Genomic DNA, 19,299 nt, shown 5'->3' on the forward strand with positions numbered 1-19,299 from the left:
TCAGGCGGCAACACCCCGCTCCAGCGGCTCATCCCGGCTGCCCTCGGCCACGCTGCCGGGACCGCTCAGCCCGGTGAGAGCATCCTTGCCAGGCCCCGTCCCCGGTGGGGTGCAGGGCTGCAGGAGGTGGTCCCAGTAGAGGCTGAGCATGGAGTGCTCCTGCTGCTCCAGCTCCTTCAGCTCATGCAGCTCCTTGGCACTGGCCGCTGGTGTCTGCACCTCAAAGGTCATCTCGAAGCGGCTGTAGTCCACCCGGAAGGCGCCTTTCTCCAGGGACATGCAGGGCTCAAAGCGGTACCCCCAGAGGATCTCGTCCTCCGTGTACGAGGTGCGGGCTTGGCACGTCATTCCTGCGGCGAGAGAACAGCTCAGCTGCCACCGCTGCTGCCAGTGGGCAGAGCGCCGGGGCACCGCTACGAACCACCCGCAGCCTAACGCGGGGCTTCCAGCCCCGGGTCACCCATTTCCTGGGGGGCAGCCGGTTTCGGCCCCAGGCATCTCTTCCCAAGATGCCAGCCCCAAGCCCGGGTTCGCCCGGCATCTCCAGGACACCAGGGGAGACACCCATTCCCACCCCGACCCCTGCGGACCACTCGCCTGTGGCTTCCACAATGCCCTCGAGGATGATGATGATTTCGAACTGCTCCCGGCGCAGTGACTCGGCCGACATGTCCCAGAAGGGGCTGTGGCGGTTGATGACGTGGCAGATGATCTGGGGCTCCACCAGAAACAGGCGGTCCTCCCCCGTGTCGTAGCCCAGGTTCAGCTCCGACTGCTCCAAGGGGATGAACTCCCCCTCGGCCGTCTGCCGGGACTTGATCAGCTTGGCCCGGATCTTGGCGTCTACCATGTGGCTGTCCCGCAGGTCTCCCACGCGAAACATCAGGCAGAGTTTCTCATCCCGGCGGGAGACAACACAGTTCTTGCTGAAGATGAGGGTCTGGGCGCGCTTCTTGGGCCGGGAGATCTTGACAAACATGCAGCCCACCATCAGGGCGTCGATCATGGAGCCGACGATGGACTGCGCCATCAGCAGGATGACACCCTCGGCGCAGTTGGCTGTCACCATCCGGGAGCCATAGCCAATGGTCCGCTGGCTTTCCACTGAGAAAAGCAAGGCAGAGATGAAGTCGTCCACGTTCTCGATGCACGCCCGCCACTCAGGATCACCCCGGTGCCCGATGTCGCCCCGCACCCAGGCGTCGAAGAAGTAGACGGTGCCGAAGACCACCCAGGTGACGATGTAACACATCATGAAGACAAAGAGGAACCAGCGGTACTTGAGGTCCACGATGGTGGTGAAGATGTCTGAGAGGAACCGCTTCTTCTCCTGGATGTTGCCCAGGTTCACCTGGCACTTGCCCACCTTCGTCACGTAGCGCTGCCGCTGCCGTTTGCTGGCCTGGACCACGGGGCCATCGTCCTCCAGCAGCTTGCGGCGCCGGGTCTGCAGCCCCTCTGGGGTGGTGGCGCCGGCGCTGCGGGTGGGGGTCTTGCTGCGCACCGAGCTGGGGATGTTGGGCACGCTCAGTGTGTGCAGCGCGTAACAGTGGGTGCCCGCCTCCTGTGGGGCAGCCAGCAGGCACCGGGACAGATCACCGGGACGGTGCTGGGTGGCCACGCTGCCGCGGCTTGGCAGCAGGGATGGCTCATCGGGGACGGTGCCTCCACGGCAGGGTGGGGATGGGTAGTTTGGCATCAGGGCGCTTCTCTTGGCAGCAGCGGTGCTGGCTTGCTGCCTGCTGTCTTCCACCAGAGCCCCAGGGGCGGCTGGGAGTTCGGGCTGCAGCGCAGAAAGGAGGCCGCCGGTAAGAAATCACCTCTGAAAACCACGACCGCCCGGTGGCATCCTGTCCAGAGGATGCCCGAGAGCCCCGGCACAAGCCATACCTTCTGGGGGAAAGTGCCGTACCAGCTGGAGTCGGTGGGCGGCCGGGGCAGGTAAGCCAGCATGTGCTTGGCGGTGGGGGTCTGCGCCGGGGGGATAGAGTTGCTGCGGCCGCGGGGCTCCTCGGGTACCAGCCAGCCGCCGCTGCCGCTGTTGCGGGCGCAGGGGAGCACCATGGCAGTGCCAGGACGGGGGCTCAGCCCCGAGCTGTGCGCAGGGTCCTGCCATGGGGGACACAAAGCGGGGCATTATTTTGGACGTGGAGGACGGCGTGGGGCTCCGGCCCCTCTCCGCGTCCCCATGGGCCAGGGTCTGGTGGGGCTGCCCTCGCCCGGCAGTGCATGTGCCAGCCATGGGGCCGTGCTGGGGCGGCAACGGGCTGGCACCAGATGGCTAAGCCCATTAGGGGCCATAATTGCATTGCAGAGGCCAGGGAAGGAGGTGTTCACCTCCGGCATGGAGCAGCCCCGGCAGCGGCCAAGCTCCAGGTGAGCGCCCGCAGCTGCGCTCCACGCTTGTCCCAGGCCGTGGCCATAATTGCCAGTTCTCTAATGAGCTCTGAGCAGAAACGGGCAGCCCCTGGGTGCGGGAGGAAGGACAGCCCATGATAGAGATGCAGACCCACAGCTGGGCAGCTCGGGACGGGCCGAGTCCAGCCAAGTCCCCGCGGGGAGATGCGATGGGAGGTCACGTTCCTGAAAATGCAACCCAGAAAGCAGTGACCCGTACGGACAGGGATGGGGAGGGGGAGCGCAGGCACTCTGCCTCCTCCAAGCATCCCCAGCCAGTGCCCTGGGGCAGGACCACTTCCACTCCCATGGCACCTCCTGCCACTGCCCTGGTGGGACCAGTGGTCCTCAGGGCCAACCTCCCAGCCCCCCAGCCCTGCAGAGACCCCCGGGTGAGAGAGGCACCCACCTCATGTCCAGGCGGAGCAGCTGCCGGACCAGCAGACGTCGTCCTCAGCTCCCGCTCTGTCCTGGCCGCCGCCAGGCATCTTCCCACTGGTTGTGGATGGGGTGCCGCTGCGGCCGGTGGGAGGGAAGGACGGGGAGCTTGTCGGCGGCTGCCAATCCGGCTCCAGCAGCAGAAGGTCGCCCATTAATCTGTCTCAATGACAGGCGCAATTACCTTGAGATGATTTAATCGGAAGGAGCGGGCGCCCTGACGCCCGGGGGAAGGAGCAGGAGGGGTTTCCCAGCGGATTTCCCTGCTCTCGCCCTCGGGATGATGCTCCCCATCTGCTCTTGGGGATGGGACCGTCAACAAGGGCTGGAAAATGTCCCCCCTCTCCCACCTTGGCTGTACTCCAGGTTGAATGTGGTCCATCCTCCCTTGCCCTCTCCTTTTAGGAGCCCTCTGCGAAGGTCCCCCTCAACGCTCACTGGGGCCAGACCCCCGGCACCAGGTGGACTCAGTAATTTTCAGCCTGGCCCCCGATACCGCTGTTGATAAGAAAGATGGCAGATGAAGGAGAGATTAGTCGCTAATCTCCCAGGGAAGATGAATCTGCAAGCTGGACCCCGTGGAGGGGACGCCTGCGGGGGCGGATGGGAGCTGAGCACCAGCACAAAGTTGGGATTTTCCTGACGATGCAGCCCAACCTTTTCCCCCCATCTTTTTTTCTGCAGCAGGATATCTTCTTCCAGGCAAGAGTTTGCTCACATCAAGCAACAAGAACCGTGTCCCCTGGTGAGGTGCTGGGTGCAGGACAGGGTGATCAGTGCCCACCTGCGAGCGGCAGGCAAAGGCACACCCTCCCTTGGACGTCCTCGTCCTTGACGCAGCTCTGGAGGGCTCCTTTGGAGATTTATTTAATGACTGAATGAGGGTCGATGCCTCAAGCCCTCCTGAGAAGAGCCTGACTCTGGCTCTCCGCTGCCTGCATCCCACCTCAGGGTCCCCTCCCCATCCTACCATGGCCAGAGCCGTTGCTGCTGAGAGACGCTTTCCCTGCCAAGGCTCTTGCTTCAGGGTGGCCGAGGCTCGGAGGATTTGCATGCTTTGGCTTAACCCTCCTGGGCACGGTGAGGCAGCGGTGGGACCCGGGCCAGAGTCACGGTGGGGATGCACCCAGCTTTTTCTGCCGAGCCCAGCGCGCTTTCCTTTTAGCTTGGAAAAACCAACAATGGCTGGAAAATGACCGTGGCCACACCCCGGCGTTGGAGGAACAGGCTTGAATTCACTGCCCTGGGCGCCAGACGCGGCCGGCGGCGGGGCGGACACTGCTCCACAAGTGTTAATGCCCGCGGCCGCCACTCAGGGCGGCTTATCTCCACCTGTCGTGCAGGTTAGCAGGGCGGCGTTAGCATGGCTGGGAGCTGGCGGGCGAGGGTGCAGGCAGGGGGGATGTTGCTGGCCATCCTCGGGTGGGTCTCCTCCTGCGTCACCACCTTCGTGCCACTCTGGAAGAGCCTCAACCTGGACTTGAACGAGCTGGAGGTCTGGACCATGGGGCTCTGGCAGGTCTGCATCGCCCGGGAGGAAGGGGCTGTCGAGTGCCGAGCCCATGGCTCCTTCCTGGCGCTGCCCCCTGAGCTGCGCATCTCCCGCCTCCTGATGTGCCTATCCAACGGGCTGGGGCTGCTGGGGTGCCTCCTCGCTGCCCTGGGGCTGGAGGGCTGGAGAGCCTGCGAGGACAAACCTGGGCTAAAGCGGTGGCTCCTGCTCGCCGGGGGAGTGGCATTTGGCACGGCGGGGATGGCCACCCTGGCGCCCATCTCCTGGGTCGCCTACAACACCGTCCTCGACTTCTGGGATGACACCGTCCCCGACATCGTCCCCCGGTGGGAATTCGGGGAGGCCACCTTCCTGGGGTGGTTTGCCGGAGCCTTCCTCGCCACTGGTGGGCTGCTCCTCGCTTGCAGCGCCCGCTCCACAAGGACCGCAATGCTGCCAGCCTCCGCCTGCCACCAGCCCCCCGCCACGCAGGATGCAGCCGGGGGCCACCACCCACACCCCAAAACCACAGACCTGGTCATCTAGAGACTCGGGGTGCTGTGCCCTGCACGCCTCCTGGCTCTTCCGATTGCAGGGACGGCTCCTGCGTGTTTTACAGGATGATTTGCTAATTCCTACGACAGCCCTGCAGATTTTTTTCCTTCCTCTGTGTGCCTGCTTCACTTTTTTCTTTTTTAGGGAGCAACAGCTTTCCCTGCAGCACTTGCTGAGTGAGCGTGGGAAGGCAACGAGGCAGAGGCAGAGCGGTGGGCAGCACTTTGTACTCCTGGTGACATTTGTGGTAGCGTCGCTTATGGATGACGCTGTGTTAGCATCCCCTGCGAATCCCCTGTAGCCGAGTCTGTCATGGCTAGCAGCCGTGCCTCAGCATAGCAGCTCATTCCTTGCCTGTCCGCATCACTCTGCTGTATTTGCAATAAATTATCGCGGTCATCGGCAGTGTGTTTCTGTGCTCTGAACTTACAGCTGCACCTTGCATGAGGCACAGCATGAGTGGGGATGAAGGGTGGGAGCTGCAAGGGGCAGCGCTGCTGCTCCAATGATGTGTTGGTCTGTCCAGAAAAGACGGGGGGGGAAAAGGAGAGAAAGGTGGAAAACAAGGGGGAGAAGGAAAACGAGAGACGAGGCAGTACCAAAGAGTGCTCCTGCTGCAAAGACAGGATGCCAGCGGCTGTATCCCCTGCAGTAGCCTCATCTTCTCATGGCTAAAATGATAACGCCATAAGCACACCACCGACCTTCGTGTAGGAAGTTTCTCAACTGCATCATTTACCTGTGCAGAAGAGGCAAGAGTGGTGTTTTGCCGGTGTCTTTAACCGTTTCTTCCACATTTTCCTGATTCAGCTGTAAAAATAAAGTCTGCTTGCACGCCTCTGTGCAACCAACAGCACGGAACATCAGGCTGGATTAACACCCAGAGTCCTGACAGAAGCCAGCCCACTGCTACAGCACTGTTAAAAACCGAGTTCACCGCGGGTTTAATCCCCACAGGCTAAAAGCCATGGGCGCGTGACCAAACTCAAGGAAGCCCCCAGCCGACACCAGCATTCCTGGGGGAAGCAAAGTCCGCCGTCCTCCAGAAGTCCCCTTTTGAAACCTGTACTTTGCTCAGCTGCAGGGGAGAGAAAGGAGTGGGTAGGCAGGGAGAGAGAAAAAAGATTCTCCCCAGGCATTTCTTACACTGCCTGGACTTGGGGCACAGCCAGTTGTGCAGAGAGTTAAGGGGGGAGAGGCAGGTGCTCAGTCCTTCCTAACGAAGATCAAGGGAGGTAGAACAGAGGGGCCAGGAGGGTGGCATTCTTGGCTGGCGAGGGTGCTTTCCAAAGACCTGCACATGCCGTTAGCTGCCCTGGTGAGGTCTGAGCAACCCAGGCAGCAAAGAGAGTCTGTTTTGGCCATCACCCGTCACCCACGCCCTTGGGAAAGGGGAGGACCAGACACCAAGCAAAGGTTTCCAGCTTGGGGACACTCCTCCCTTCCTCCCTTGCCTCCCAACCCAAATATCATGACTTTCCAGGCACCGACCTGCACTTGTGAGAAGCCTTTACTTTTTTTTTTTTTTTTTTTTTTAAACCGGCTTTGGACATCAGCTGGGTATTTCACTTTCTGGCAGCGACCCAAAGAACAGGGCAAAGCTACTGTCTCGTGACAGTCGGAGTAACCGGCTGCTCCTAGTTCAGGATTCTCTTCCCAAATCACATCCTACTGCCTACAAGTTGGAATGACTCAACAGCATTGCAAAAGCTGTCTAGAAATTGCGAGTTGTCTGCTGGCTAGGAGGAGTGAGCGCAGTTGTTGAGTATGCGGTGTCGCGGCCCCAGGGTCTCTGTTCAAAAGTTCAACATTTTCATTCATTGCAGTCAGACTACCCTGAGAAGGAAGTTGCAGGTCTCATCCTTCCACTAGCTGTTGCCCTGGTTTCGGCTAGGATAGAGTTAATTTTCTTTCTAGTAGCTGGTATAGTGTTATGTTTTGGATTTAGTATGAGAAGGATGTTGATAACACACTGATGGTTTCAGTTGTTGCTAAGTAGTGTTTATACCAAGTCAAGGATTTTTTCAGCTCCTCATGCCCAGCCAGCAAGAAGGCTGGAGGGGCACAAGAAATTGGGAGGTGACACAGCCAGGACAGCTGACCCAAACTGGCCAAAGGGATATTCCATACCATGTGACATCATGTCCCATATATAAACTGGGGGGAGTGGGGCTGGGCGGAAGAAATCGCCAATTGGGAACTGACTGGGCATTGGTTGGCAAGTGGTGAGCAATTGCATCGTGCGTCGCTTGTTTTGTATATTCCAATTATTTTACTATTATTATTGTCATTTTATTATAGTTATTCATTTCTTCCTTCCTGTCCTATTAAACTGTTCTTATCTCAACCCACGAGTTTCACTTTTTTTCTTCCCCGATTCTCTCCCCCATCCCACTGGGTAGGGGGGAAGTGAGTGAGCGGCTGCATGGTGCTTAGCTGCTGGCTGGGGTTAAACCACGACAGCCATCACGACGACAGGGAAAAAAACCCTGAAAAAGCAGCAGTCCCAGCTCTGCAGCATCCCATTACCAGGAAAAGGCACGGCTCACTGTCTGGGCATGGGCAGCTTGAGTCTCTATAGACAACGGCACTTCTACTTTATCCTAAAATAACTGGGAGAATGCAGGATTCTCCCATGGGAGCTGTTTATTCCTAAATAATGGAGAAATGCACACCGACAGGATGGTGGGACCGTGCTGACAATTTCCATTCAAAGACAGCTCTGCTAATTACAACAAATTTTGCACTAGAAACAAGTCCTAGAAACATCTGCCTAATGTGTTGGAAAAAACCCTCACCCGTGTGCGTGTCTCTCCCCTCTTTCTACGCTGCTGACAAGAAATCTGTATTTTGTCAGAGTAATGCCAGCAGCAGCCGGTAAAAGGGTGCCATTATAACATAGGGTCATGTTAGCAGCTCAATATGTAATTAAATGTTTCAATTCCCCGATTAAGAAAGAAAATAGAGTGTTTGGCTACAGGAAGAGAGCGTTTTTGCCTCCTCTTCACTGACTTAATGTGAATGCTTACCTACTGCTGCTTGCTTGGGAACGGCAGACTCCCTCTTCCAAAACCCCATGAGTTAACGGAGAGCGGCTTACAATGGGAAAGGGCTCCAGGACAGATTCTCCACTCTGAAGAAGGAGACTCGAAAGAAACCTCCCAGCATCGAGTGCAAACAAAGACGTTTCCTCAGGGCCTGCCTTCCCAGCCTCTCCCCAGCATGCTTCTTTGCACGCCTGCTCCAAACCTAGCTACGCTCAGCGTCACCACACTCACCCATTTCTCTGCTAAAGCATGTGAAATTTGTGTCCCGGTGGCTTCCAAGTGCCCTGCTGCCTTCACAGGAGACCCAAGAGGAGCTCACGAGCCGGCACACTGTTCTGCCTGTCTGGGAGCTTCATCGAGCCACAGAAATTTCTGCATTACTTTGCCAGCATTTTTTTTTCCTGCTTCCCTTTCTTCATATTGAAGCCAGGAGGAAACTCAAGGCATAACACTGGAGCAAAATAAAAACACGGAGGGAGCTTTTTCATTCTAACGTAGAACAAATGCTTTTATTGCACTTTTAGAAAAATCTGCATAGTCCTAACAAACAGGATCCACCCCTCCACTTACTCAGAACATTTGGTTTAAAACAACTGCCGCAGCTCAAACGCAAGTACAGGCTGCCCGCAAAAGGAAATCCAAACGGGGCACATTTTTTACAGAAAGTCAATAAAAAACCAACCCAACCCACCACCAACAAAAAAGGAACCGATTCTATAGCCCTCGCAGTTGTCATCAACAATAATCCAGCACTGAAAATCCAGCAGAGGAGAAGGAAGTTCGCCTTCCGATCCGAGAGGGGAATACCCTTCGGGGAGCGTGATCTCCCTTAACCGGCAAGCTATTGCTGTAGCATGAGTGTGTGGGAGACAATATTTACAGTCCCGTCCTGTCTCTTGTCACTGCCACTGTTTGCTTGTGCCTTTCTCAGAGGCAGACTCCTGCATATTTCCTTTTGCCAGTTAAAATACAAAAGGCAAATGCCTGCTTGACTTGACCAAAATATGCAGCGACACGTGTGACTGCCCACACGATAGAAAGCGTGAGCCACCGTTCCCTCTCTGCCTCCTAATCACACAACTCAGACTCCTGCTAGCAGGAGCTTGGCAAGAACTGGATGTATAATCTCTGGTCGCTAATCATTCAGGAAGATGTAAATGTGTCTGACAGATCAGTGATGGCTCATAGCCTGGCTCACCAGAGGAGCCAGTCTCTTGCTCTGCTGCCATCACGGGCCCAGGGATCTGTGGCTAGAAAGGTGCCCAAGAGAAGAACCTCCCAAGATGGCCCAGGGAGCCCTCGGCAGACGGCACTGCCAGGGACCTGGCATGTCAGGCTAGAACAGTGGTTCAGGTCCTTCGCACTACCGCTGAACGTTTTCTCTCAGAAGTGCAATACTGCTTTGTATTCGTTCGTATTTACAAAGAACACAGCTCTGAATGCGAATCACCCCTCCTCTTCCCTCTCCCTTTCCAACATTGCCCGGCAGGAGGACCCCGGCAGGCGGGTGGTCTGCAGTGCGTGTACCGTGCCACGGCGGGGAGTCCGCAGTCTATTTCACAGTCACGGTCGAGGCCCCGTGAATGGACTCCATCACGGCTGCAAACCGACTGCAGAGGTCGTAGGGGGAGTTGGGCCGGATCTTCGGGGGCTCTTTCAGAACAATGACCTCGGTGGAGCAGTCGAGGAGCCGGGGCAGTAATTCGCCCAGCTTCATCTGCAGTTTTGCTGTCAAGGGGGAAAGGATGAAACAGTCAGTGGCACAGCAACAGCGAAAGACCAGATGGCAGAGGGCCCCAGGGCCGCGAGCTAAAAATCTATGACGCCTTTTAGAGAATCATCTTCCAGCGCTGAAAACCGCCCATCTCCTGCAGGCGGGGATGAGCAGCATCTGCTGACGCAGAGAAGGCGTCGCACCAGCTGCCAGCCTGGGTCTCATTTGGTCCTCAGGTCTTACCCGCCTAACCCAGGGCTCCATAAAGAGGGCAGCTCTGCTGCCACCTGGCTGCCCCGGGGACAGCCCCATGGCCCACCAGGGTATTGTGCTTTCCCTGCAAAGGTGTTGTACTGGCCAGCCAGCCAGAAGTAACTACATGTTTCAAGGCAACACTCAAGTACTGACTCTGCATCTGAAGGAAACGAAGCGCACTTGACAGCCTGTAACATCTCAGGCCTTGGCAGGTCAGCCTGTACTGTGCAGGCATCGTCCAGTCCTGGTAAAGGACAGTCCCACAGGAGCAGGCCATGCAAACGCTGCCAGACGGCACATTAGAGGATGCAGCAGGCAGAAGGGGTGACATTTGAGCTAGCTCACATGATGCGGGAGGCACAAGCAGCCTACTTCTGCTTCTTTAAAACCTTCTGTGTAAGTACATGCCATCGTGGCAAGCCCAAGAATGGGAAACTTGCATATTAGCATAGATGTATCCAATTATTTTACAACAGTAGTTTGAGAAGAAACCTCTGTGGTTTTGCATTATTTTCCTTCAGCAAGTTTACCCTCTGCTAATGACAAAAACCCCCGCAACAACTCCCCCAGCCTTCACACACAGATGAAGGAGTGTTGGAACCAATTTCTCTTAAGAAAAATGACCTGAGGGTACTCACAGGAGCCCGACTCTGGACCACAGAAGGCAATACAGAACAAGAACGGCTACCCAGGACCAAAATTCAGCTCTGAAACAACAACTCCCTCTTCAGAATGCAGAGATCCCCCGAGTCTGCTCCCCCATCCAGTCTTCTGCAACTCTGGCCATGTTTCTGGCCACTGATAAAACCTGTTCCTCCCTCCTGAAGAGGAGCCTGCCTATGCCTCTAAGCCTGCCAGCAGTCACCTGCCATCTGGGGGGAACCCCCCATTCAGTTAAGACAACAGAAAACCAAAGCACATCTAGATACCGCTAAGTCATTCTTTTGAAAGTAGCTTTTCACATTTCAGGGAAGATGAATCCTTCTCCGGCAGGTTTAGTGCACAAGAAGATTAAATTCTTCTATAATACAATTCAATGGATGCTTCAAATCCCTTTCTCCTCTAACAATCAGAAATACCAAAACGTGCTACAGTGCAAATGCCAGGAATCTAAGGTAGTGTTTTAAACGGTCCTTTAATCCCTCTCTAGTTCAGATCTAGACACTGCCCTGCCCACAAACAGCATGAAAAAGGTAAGTCCAGCAGCCGTCCCCTACCATCCATGTCTTCTCGTCCCAAATAGGAGCACCAGCGGTTTCTCATGACCTCGATGGCATCCAGGTCCTCTTTGGAGATCTCAAAGTTGTTCATGAGGTGCATGCAGGGGATGATCAGCTCGTTCAGGATGCTAATGCCCTCTGCAACACGAGCTTCTTCATGGCTGACGAACAGAGATGCTGCCACCTCATTTAGCTTCTAGGGGAGAAGGGAGAACCAGGAGACAGGCTTTTAAAATGCAAGCACAGACCTCAGATTCTCAGCATGCTGTCTGGAAAGGCACACAGCTTGGGCTCCTTCACCGACGGCCACACAGAGACGCAAAGACTTAACAGAACCAAGCGCCGGGTTCTGGTGGAATAACCACCTTTAATCACAGGAATCACACCATAGAAAACAAACGGATATATATATTTGTATACGTATGTGTAATTTACTGTAGGAGAGTACATACAGCTTATTTATAATTCCGGTTTTAAGATGCCAAGGTCCAGATCTGCCTTTACCCAGATTCCCTGGGAGCCGCAGGGCACATTCTTTCACTGAATTATTATTTCCTGGATTTCCACACTACTGCTGGCACTCAGTAAGAGGCAGAAGCCACGGCAATAGGCACAAGAGAGACAGTGACACTGGTCTTGGCAACCATGGAGCATGAACTAAAAACAAACCTCATTTTTATGCTGTTTTTTCGCCCCCCCTATGGAAAAGGACATCATCTTTTACTCAGAGGAAGCCATTAATATTAGAAATAAATATTGGGGCAGGGGGAGGAAGTGAACGGACAGAAAACAACGCAACCACCAAGTTAATGACACAAGCGCCAAGTTAAAACCCAAGAGCGTGATCAGCAGCATCTGAGCCTGCCCTGAAAATGCAGCACGTTAATTAAGCGTGCTCCTACAAGGGGATGTGGTACGGCCTGATTCCGTGGGCGATGTACACCGAGCAGCCGGTAAGCAAACTGCACCACAGGAGCCGATGTCACCCAGTCTGCTCCCTCCCCTCCTCTCCAACAATGAGTGTAGAGCTCCTCAGTACAAACCAGGAGACACTTCCTTCTGTACAAGGCAATCAGCGATTCATTCACTCCTCTGTTGGTTCCTTTCATCAGCAGCTTGGTGTTGCTTTGGTAGGCGTAGACCAGGTAGGTGAGCGACTCCTGGTACCTAGGACAAGAGCGTCAGCTCGCCAGCCCACAGGCCCTGCCAAGGTCACAACTGCAGCGCACTTAGGCTTGTCAGCTCAGGAAATATTTTTCACTTGGCCTGAACGGTAACTAGCATCAGGCCCAACGGCAAAAACTTTTATTTCCTTGCCAAAGCATAAATGAACAGACGCCCTACATCAAGTAATTCATGTTCCTTTTTGCCCAGTATGCCAAATGAGCATCCTTGGAAGAGCCCTTTAAAGCCACGTTTGTCTACAACTTAGCCTGAGCGTGAATGCCAGTGTCAACGTTTTCTGTATGGCTCCGCGATCTTTGCACTTTGAGAGAACACTCAAGGAAGTGCACGAGGTAATGTTTTCAGTTCCTTTACACATTTCTAGCTTCTAAATCCCGTGATGAGAAAACAGAACAGCTGACAGGGATTAGGTCAGTTCAGGGAAGCTCTAACAGGCTCTCGACCAGCCTCTGGTCAATTTGCCCACCTGCATTTGGTGGCTCATCCCTGCTAATCACCTCAAAATTCAATTCTGTTTCCATCCACAAATCATTTCTGAAAGCTAGTTTATTTTCCGGATTGGAAAAATAACTTTTCAGATTACAAACTCTTCCTAAAATGGCATTGTCCTTCTCCACACTGCACTACTGATGTAAAATTCGGGTTCTAAGACAGCAAGGAGGAAAAAAAAAGGCCCTTTTAAACTTCTTAAGATTCTAGAGCACTCCAAAGCATGTGTTTACACAAAGTATAATGTCCAATTCAAGATGGTGTAATTTTGGTACAGGAAGCCAATGGAAAAAAACAAAAAAAGTGATGGCAACCATTCCCATAAACCCATCTCTAGAAATGAGAATATAAAGCTCTACTTCACAGAGGGGAAAATTCAGGGAAGCTCTAAGAAACTGTCAGACAGCTAGCTGGTACCCCAGCATAATATACAGGTCAGAAAGAAGTTGTTCTGTCAAAGTGGCGTTTACTTTTAGGCTATCGCTCATCTTGTCCAAACACAATTAAAAGTAACTTACTTTCTATTCTGGTACAGCTCCAACCCTGTCAGCAGGTAAACCGACACCTTGCGAAAAAGACTGTAGTCTTCGTGCCATCTCTGTTGAGGAGCAGCAAGAAAGCAGAGCATCAGCTTCACCCGCCACACGCACACGCGTGTTTTACATTCCTTCGTACCTCAAAAGCGCATCAGATTTTACCCTTTGACGGGTTTAAACATCTCTCATAAGCGACATGTAAATCAATTTAGTCAACGGCACAGACACTCCTCAGGAGACTCCCAGCGTATGCATTCTCCCTTTCAGCATCCTTCTGCAGACACACACTTCAGACAGCAAGGACACTGCTGACAGGTGGGTCAGCGACCGCTGCATTTGCTGGTGCGGCTCTGCGCCGTGCTCCCCATTTCCCACGCGCGGCTTTGGACAGCATCAGTTCTGACAGCGTGAAGGATCAAAGGCAGCGCTCCAGTCCCTCACCTTGTACTCCTCCATATCGACATCGTCAGGACCAATTTCTCTCAGCTTCGCTCGTGCTACCTTCATAATGCTAATTGACCTGCTCCATGTAAGCAGAGATGAAAAAAAATCAGAACGATGGCACCAGCTGCTTCCAGATGAGAAAAGCCTCATCTCGGAATCCACGGCACAAACCTTTCATCATAGCTGAGGTTTTTGTCTGCAAACTGCTCAAGAAGGGTCCGTTCCACCACCTGCTGGGGAGCATTGTTTTGCAGGAAGTAAATGAGCACGTGTTGCAACCGGGCATCGTTCTGAGGGGTCGGGGTCTCTTTGGCAAGCAGGTAGAGCCGGGAGTACTCCTCATGGAACGCCTGCCAATGAAACACACTTACTAACACACCCACTTGTCTGTCCATGGCAATTCCACAGCAGCTGATACGAAGCTTAAACCTGCCCTGTAACAAAGGGATTCCCATGGGTGATACCTAGCCTCCACTGCTTGGTTATATTCTAGGGGTGAACAGAAGCCTACAAACACTGGGAACTATAAACAAAAGGCATCCACACCAAGGCAAACTCCAAGCATCAAGCGTGTGATTTTCAAAAGCATCGAGGTGTCTGAATGCCTTTCAGAGCAGGAGGCATATAGCTACCTTAGACAGTTTTGGTAATCCTCTTGCAAGTGCCGAGGTCGTAAAAATCGATTGCACAACACCTGTATCTGTAGTAAGGTGCAAGAGTATCTTGTGATTTATATTCCTGTAGATTAATAACACAGGTGATCTCTCCCATGCGGCATTTTTAGTTAAATCTACCAGCCTGTAAAATCTAAGACCAGCTTCAATATTCAGTGCTTATTCTTTCAAATCCCTCTGTTCAACGCACACATTTCTCAAGGACACATTTTACAAGAGAGGTCACAGCAAGCGTGCATGTTCAGGACAAAAAAAAAAAAAAAAAAAAATTTAACGAGTGCTGGTTTATTTTCTGATGATCACACTGAGGACCCAGGCAACAGATTCCGAAAGGCACGCAACGCAAGTCTACTTTTTACTGTATGGATCGAAAGAACTGCCAATACTAAAAGAATCAGCAGAAAACATAGTGAAAAGTAAAAAAAAAAAAGAAAACAAACAAAAAGGCTGTTGCTTCTCCTGGGAGGAGGGAGTTCTTTCTTACAAACTCTAAAAACTGTTTAGAACCCACCAATACGTTGTCACAATAAGAGAGCAGAAGCAGAAATGCAGGACAGAAATGCCATTAACTAGAAGAAAAACCGCACAAATCATTCCCTTCACATTCTTGATATGTCAATATAGCATAGCTTCTTCATTCTGTGAAAACAGATATCCATACTATTGGATTTAGCAAACAAATGAGATACCTTAACAAGCCCTGCTTCAGACCCATCTCGATCAAAGGTCTGACGGGCTTTTGCAATAGCCAGGATGACACCTTGCATGGCTGGACTCAGCATCACCTACCACGAAAGCAGGGAAACAAACACAAACAAGAACAAGGAAAATGGTAACAGACAGGGGAAGAAGAGAAGGCATGGTGAAGAGTGAGAAGAACTGTCAAAAGATAAGGTGTAAAGGAGATCGTATGAATATAAGTGGAATAAGCCAGAGCTGTGGTTTACTTGTATATTACTTACTCCATCTATCACGTGCATTTTACATGCAGGGGTCTTTTTTAAGCTGTTCAAGGTCTAAAGGCTGGTCACTCCAAGCCTTGAGTTTGTAAATTCAACAAGTGAGAACGTGAAGCATGCCAGCCATATCACCTCTGCATCCCATTCAATCTTCTTAAGCAATATAAATAAGAGAGCAGTGCCTATGGCAGAGCAGTTGATTGTGCCAACTTCATACAAACATATATTAAACATATTCAAGGGGTAACAGTCTCAGTATTTGTGTGAAATCCAATTGCACTTGTGAAACAGACTGAGCTTCCAAAACGCTTCTTGAGTATGTACAAGTGCGGTTAAATAGTCAGATTCAAAGAATTGGTAGCTAGGCTATGCTAAGTTATGCTATTAGCAGTTAATGTCTTTGAGAGAGGGGACTAAACTGTAACTGAAGACAGTAAAGAGGCCTGTAAAGAAATTAATACAGCTGGGATCAATTTTGATATAGTTCTGCCAGAAAGAAGACTAAAAGGAACACCGTGCAGATCTAGCGACTGAGTGCTTTTACAGAGCTGTGTTTCTGATGGCATTTAGAAACGAAATTACTAAACGATTTGGTCTGGCCACCTTCATTTCCACAGTGGGAAAATGCACTCTGTAAACAGCGCTGTTTCCAGGACAGACTACTATCATACCCAATCTTAGGAAAGCTCAAAGCCAACTAACTACAAAGTTACAGGTTAATGACCAGCAGTAATTAATTAATCCCTGCACTGGGATCTGTACCTCCTCATTATATCCGTCTGCATCAGATCTAACAGGAATCTTCCCCACACTGGGGATTTCCACTTCAGAGACCTGTGAGCTACTTTGGGCAGCAGACTCTGTTTCCTTAGCGTCCTGTGGTTGTTCTGCCTGAACTGTAAGGGCTGTCTCTCCCGGCTGGGCCTTCATTGGCTCTACCTCCTTGGGCTGTGGCCAAGAAGAAAAAGAAAAAGAATAAGAAAAACCAAAGCAAAATACAGGAAAGCAAAGGGGACCGAGTTAAACGTGGCACAGCTACAGAATTACACAGAAATGGAAAAAGCAAAGGTCCATCAAGAAGAATAATACAAAGACAAGAACAGGTTGCTTCCTGGGCCAGGGCTTGACTCCTACCTCGCAGAGAGCTGCCTCAACGCCATTCTTTTCATAGGCATCAGCGGTGTTTGCAATGGCCTTGGCAGTCTGCTCCTTGGCAATCATCGCGTGTTCAGAGGACAGAGAGCGCACGCTCTGCTCGCAGACTGAAGACTGATCTGTCAGGACAGAGGTGTGGTGTTAGTTAGCACAAACTGCAAGACTTCTTCTGCTTTCTTGTTCTAAAATGTTTTGTAGCTTGTCTATGCAGGATTAAACAGCTGCAGCATTCATCCCAGAGATCAAGGCATCTCACCGTGAGCTCGTGCATACCCTTTTTCAGTGGGTAAGGCACACACCATCAGGTATTGCCAGGTAACCCCTTCCCACTCCAGAGAAGAGCACTTCAACAGTTTCTACTCAGTATTTATGACAAAAACCAAAAAACAAACAAACAAACAAAAGCCTGGAAGTGAAATGAGATTAGCCCATTATGATTAAATGAATGGAAAACAGCATTTCTGGTGACAAGCCTGGAAGGATGCACATGCAAAAATAGTAGAATAGCCTTTCTTACTGCCAGGACAGAGCCTCCACCAGCTGCCTTTGCTACTTCATCAACAGTTTCTCCTAGATATCTAGAAATTTATGCAAGGCTCCAACATAGCAGTATTTTTTGACCAGCTGGCTGTTATTGGTTTCAATAAGGTTTGCAAATTCAGACGTGGTGTTACCTGGTCCTGATTCAGAAGAGAGGTCCTGCGATTCAGAAGCAGGTGAAGGCTCCATCTGAGGAATCTTGCAGGACTGCTCCTCTTCCCACTCCTCTGCCTCCTGCTCGAGTCGCCAGTTGTCCTCCTGGATGTAGTGTCTCAGCTCTGGGGGCAAGGCCTCGACTTCCTTCTGAAACTGTCCAGCCTCAGAGCAGTCATCCTCGTCTGGAAGAAACACAGGACTGGCATTTAACAAAACACATCGTAGCAGGACACCACCATTAAAGACTAAACAAATATGCAACATTATGAAAAGCCACAATCCATTTGGCTAAGGGATAAATGGGAAAAAATCCCAACTGTCTACTAGCTTTGTAATTTAAGGTGATTCATAAGCAAAAGTGCAAAAATAAAGACAAGTCTACAGAGTTATCTGAAACAAAATCTAGTGTTGTTCTACCACTGGATGGCATTTATCACAGAGCAGTTCCAGAAACAGCGCCTGCTGATGCAGTAGGTCAGAAAAGCATCCTTATTCAAGGGCTACCATTGTACAGAGAACGGTATTTAAACTGCCAATAGATGGAAAATTTACAATTCAGCTGGAGACATACCTGTAACACTACATAGCATATAAAGGTAGAGAACCACATGGATTCCATAGCAGGAGTGTCATGCTGGTATTTCTCAGCACTTTTTAGATCTACTTCAGTATTCAGGTATAAAATAGCACAAACCCCGAGTTGTATCAGCTTTAGACAGGTCCTAAAATTTATCAAAAGCAAATAGCAATACTCTACACCAGGTATTTCTTATGCACCCATTGTAAAAGCAAAGCAACTTTAAAAAACAACAAAAATTTCCATTAAATAGGAGGAAAAAAAAAAATCATGGGTTCACTTCAGAAACAGAACTGTCATAGGAAGACAGACAAAGAAAAACCTCCAGATCCTCATCAGCCATATTTAGCAGCGAACAGAAGACAGTTCTCCATTGTTTCTATTTATTACATCAAAATGAACCACACGTGAAATTATTAGGTTCTTCTACAGCTGTTTGCCATGTATAGTGCCACGTGCACAACAATTTCTCCACATAACTATTTATATATTGGCACTGCAAACATACTTGCAAGTCTAAGCCACTGTTACCACTAACTCGTGCACTAGGAAAGGCCGCATAAAAAAAAAAGCGCGCCCTGTTTAGGTTCAGTATAACAATATCACTAAAAAACAAGGCAACAAGTCAGAAAACACGATAATAGTAGAAGAAATAAAGTAGGAGGCGTTTCACATGCCCTTATAAAATAACCACTGTCACATAAACCATATAAAGAACTAAAGTGAAAAAAACCAGCACCGGGTGCATGTTGAAAATGGCACACGGGGAGCTTGAATATTTATACACGTTAATAATACATAAAGTACTGTACCTAATCTCACCAGTATGGTTCTTTCTTCCGTTTTCAACCCTATCAGGGATTTAGAAATGAATCGAGTATGGAACAAATTATTTCTCTTCTATCTGGGGTGAAGTTTTTTGTGTTGTTAAGTGACAACTGTGCCAAAGAGAAGCTGAGGAACGTAACGATCATGCAGGCTAGAGAGACGTGACAATACACAAATGTCTAATTAAGCAGCAGTTTTGGCTCCAGTACCTGCAACGAAGCGGGACACCTTATCACTTATGTACATCAGGCAGTAGGCACTGGCATTCTTCGAGCCTCCGAATGAATCTCTCTCCAATTCTTCCCATGATGATTCTGTCACTGAGATGTCGTTGTATTTGAGCCAGCTTTTTCGAGGCTGGTTGTATATGAAGGCCCAGTAGTGACCAGCATTTGCTTGCCCTTCGTGTACCAAGACTGCATGCAAACGATAGGGAACCTGCAAGGTCACATGGACGCAGTGTTCAGACGTACTTTTAGTAAATGGTTTTGTCTGACCTCTGTACAAAAATTGCAAGTAAGTTCATAGCTGTAGCCTGGCATGAGACTCTTGATTCATATGGTAAATTTCCTACTAAGCGAGAACTGACTTTTAAGGGAAAAAAGCAACAAGATTCTCATAAAGAATCCTTCCTCTGC

General features: G+C 51.1%; 2 protein-coding genes across 3 annotated transcripts in view; both read right to left on the reverse strand.

Moving 5' to 3' along the window:
- On the reverse strand, positions 1 to 9,158 carry LOC104836474 (G protein-activated inward rectifier potassium channel 3-like). The gene is made up of 4 exons (XM_010575085.1): positions 9,128 to 9,158; positions 4,545 to 4,761; positions 598 to 1,397; positions 1 to 350 (listed from the first exon to the last, which is right to left on the reverse strand). Exons 1-4 carry the CDS (start codon positions 9,156 to 9,158, stop codon positions 1 to 3), a joined length of 1,398 nt encoding a protein of 465 aa, XP_010573387.1.
- USP28 (ubiquitin specific peptidase 28) overlaps positions 8,341 to 19,299 on the reverse strand; it is a 23,280-nt gene continuing 12,321 nt past the window's right edge. The window contains exons 15-26 of one of the 2 annotated variants that reach the window (XM_010574955.1): positions 18,871 to 19,099; positions 17,235 to 17,438; positions 16,540 to 16,679; positions 16,168 to 16,353; positions 15,136 to 15,231; positions 13,944 to 14,122; positions 13,770 to 13,848; positions 13,311 to 13,390; positions 12,162 to 12,285; positions 11,116 to 11,314; positions 9,457 to 9,657; positions 8,341 to 8,380 (exon numbers count right to left, since the gene is read on the reverse strand). In XM_010574955.1, the coding sequence (XP_010573257.1) occupies positions 9,482 to 9,657; positions 11,116 to 11,314; positions 12,162 to 12,285; positions 13,311 to 13,390; positions 13,770 to 13,848; positions 13,944 to 14,122; positions 15,136 to 15,231; positions 16,168 to 16,353; positions 16,540 to 16,679; positions 17,235 to 17,438; positions 18,871 to 19,099 (1,692 nt within the window). In that variant the 3' untranslated portion in view covers positions 8,341 to 8,380; positions 9,457 to 9,481. Of the gene's footprint in view, positions 8,381 to 8,532; positions 9,658 to 11,115; positions 11,315 to 12,161; positions 12,286 to 13,310; positions 13,391 to 13,769; positions 13,849 to 13,943; positions 14,123 to 15,135; positions 15,232 to 16,167; positions 16,354 to 16,539; positions 16,680 to 17,234; positions 17,439 to 18,870; positions 19,100 to 19,299 lie in introns of those variants that run through there. The other variant, XM_010574954.1, reaches the window with a different exon arrangement.

This window comes from Haliaeetus leucocephalus, unplaced genomic scaffold (genome assembly GCF_000737465.1).
Source record: "Haliaeetus leucocephalus isolate CR32 unplaced genomic scaffold, Haliaeetus_leucocephalus-4.0 Scaffold450, whole genome shotgun sequence".
In the NCBI taxonomy this organism is placed as follows: domain Eukaryota; kingdom Metazoa; phylum Chordata; class Aves; order Accipitriformes; family Accipitridae; genus Haliaeetus; species Haliaeetus leucocephalus.

Coding starts and splice junctions, on each gene's coding strand:
- LOC104836474 (XM_010575085.1), bottom strand. CDS start 9,158: ATGGCAGCAGAGCAAGAGACTGGCTCCTCTG. Junction 4,762..9,127: donor GCAAGAGACTGGCTCCTCTG/GTGAGCCAGGCT, acceptor GTCCTTGTGGAG/CGGGCGCTGCAAGCGAGGAG. Junction 351..597: donor GGGCATTGTGGAAGCCACAG/GCGAGTGGTCCG, acceptor CTCTCGCCGCAG/GAATGACGTGCCAAGCCCGC.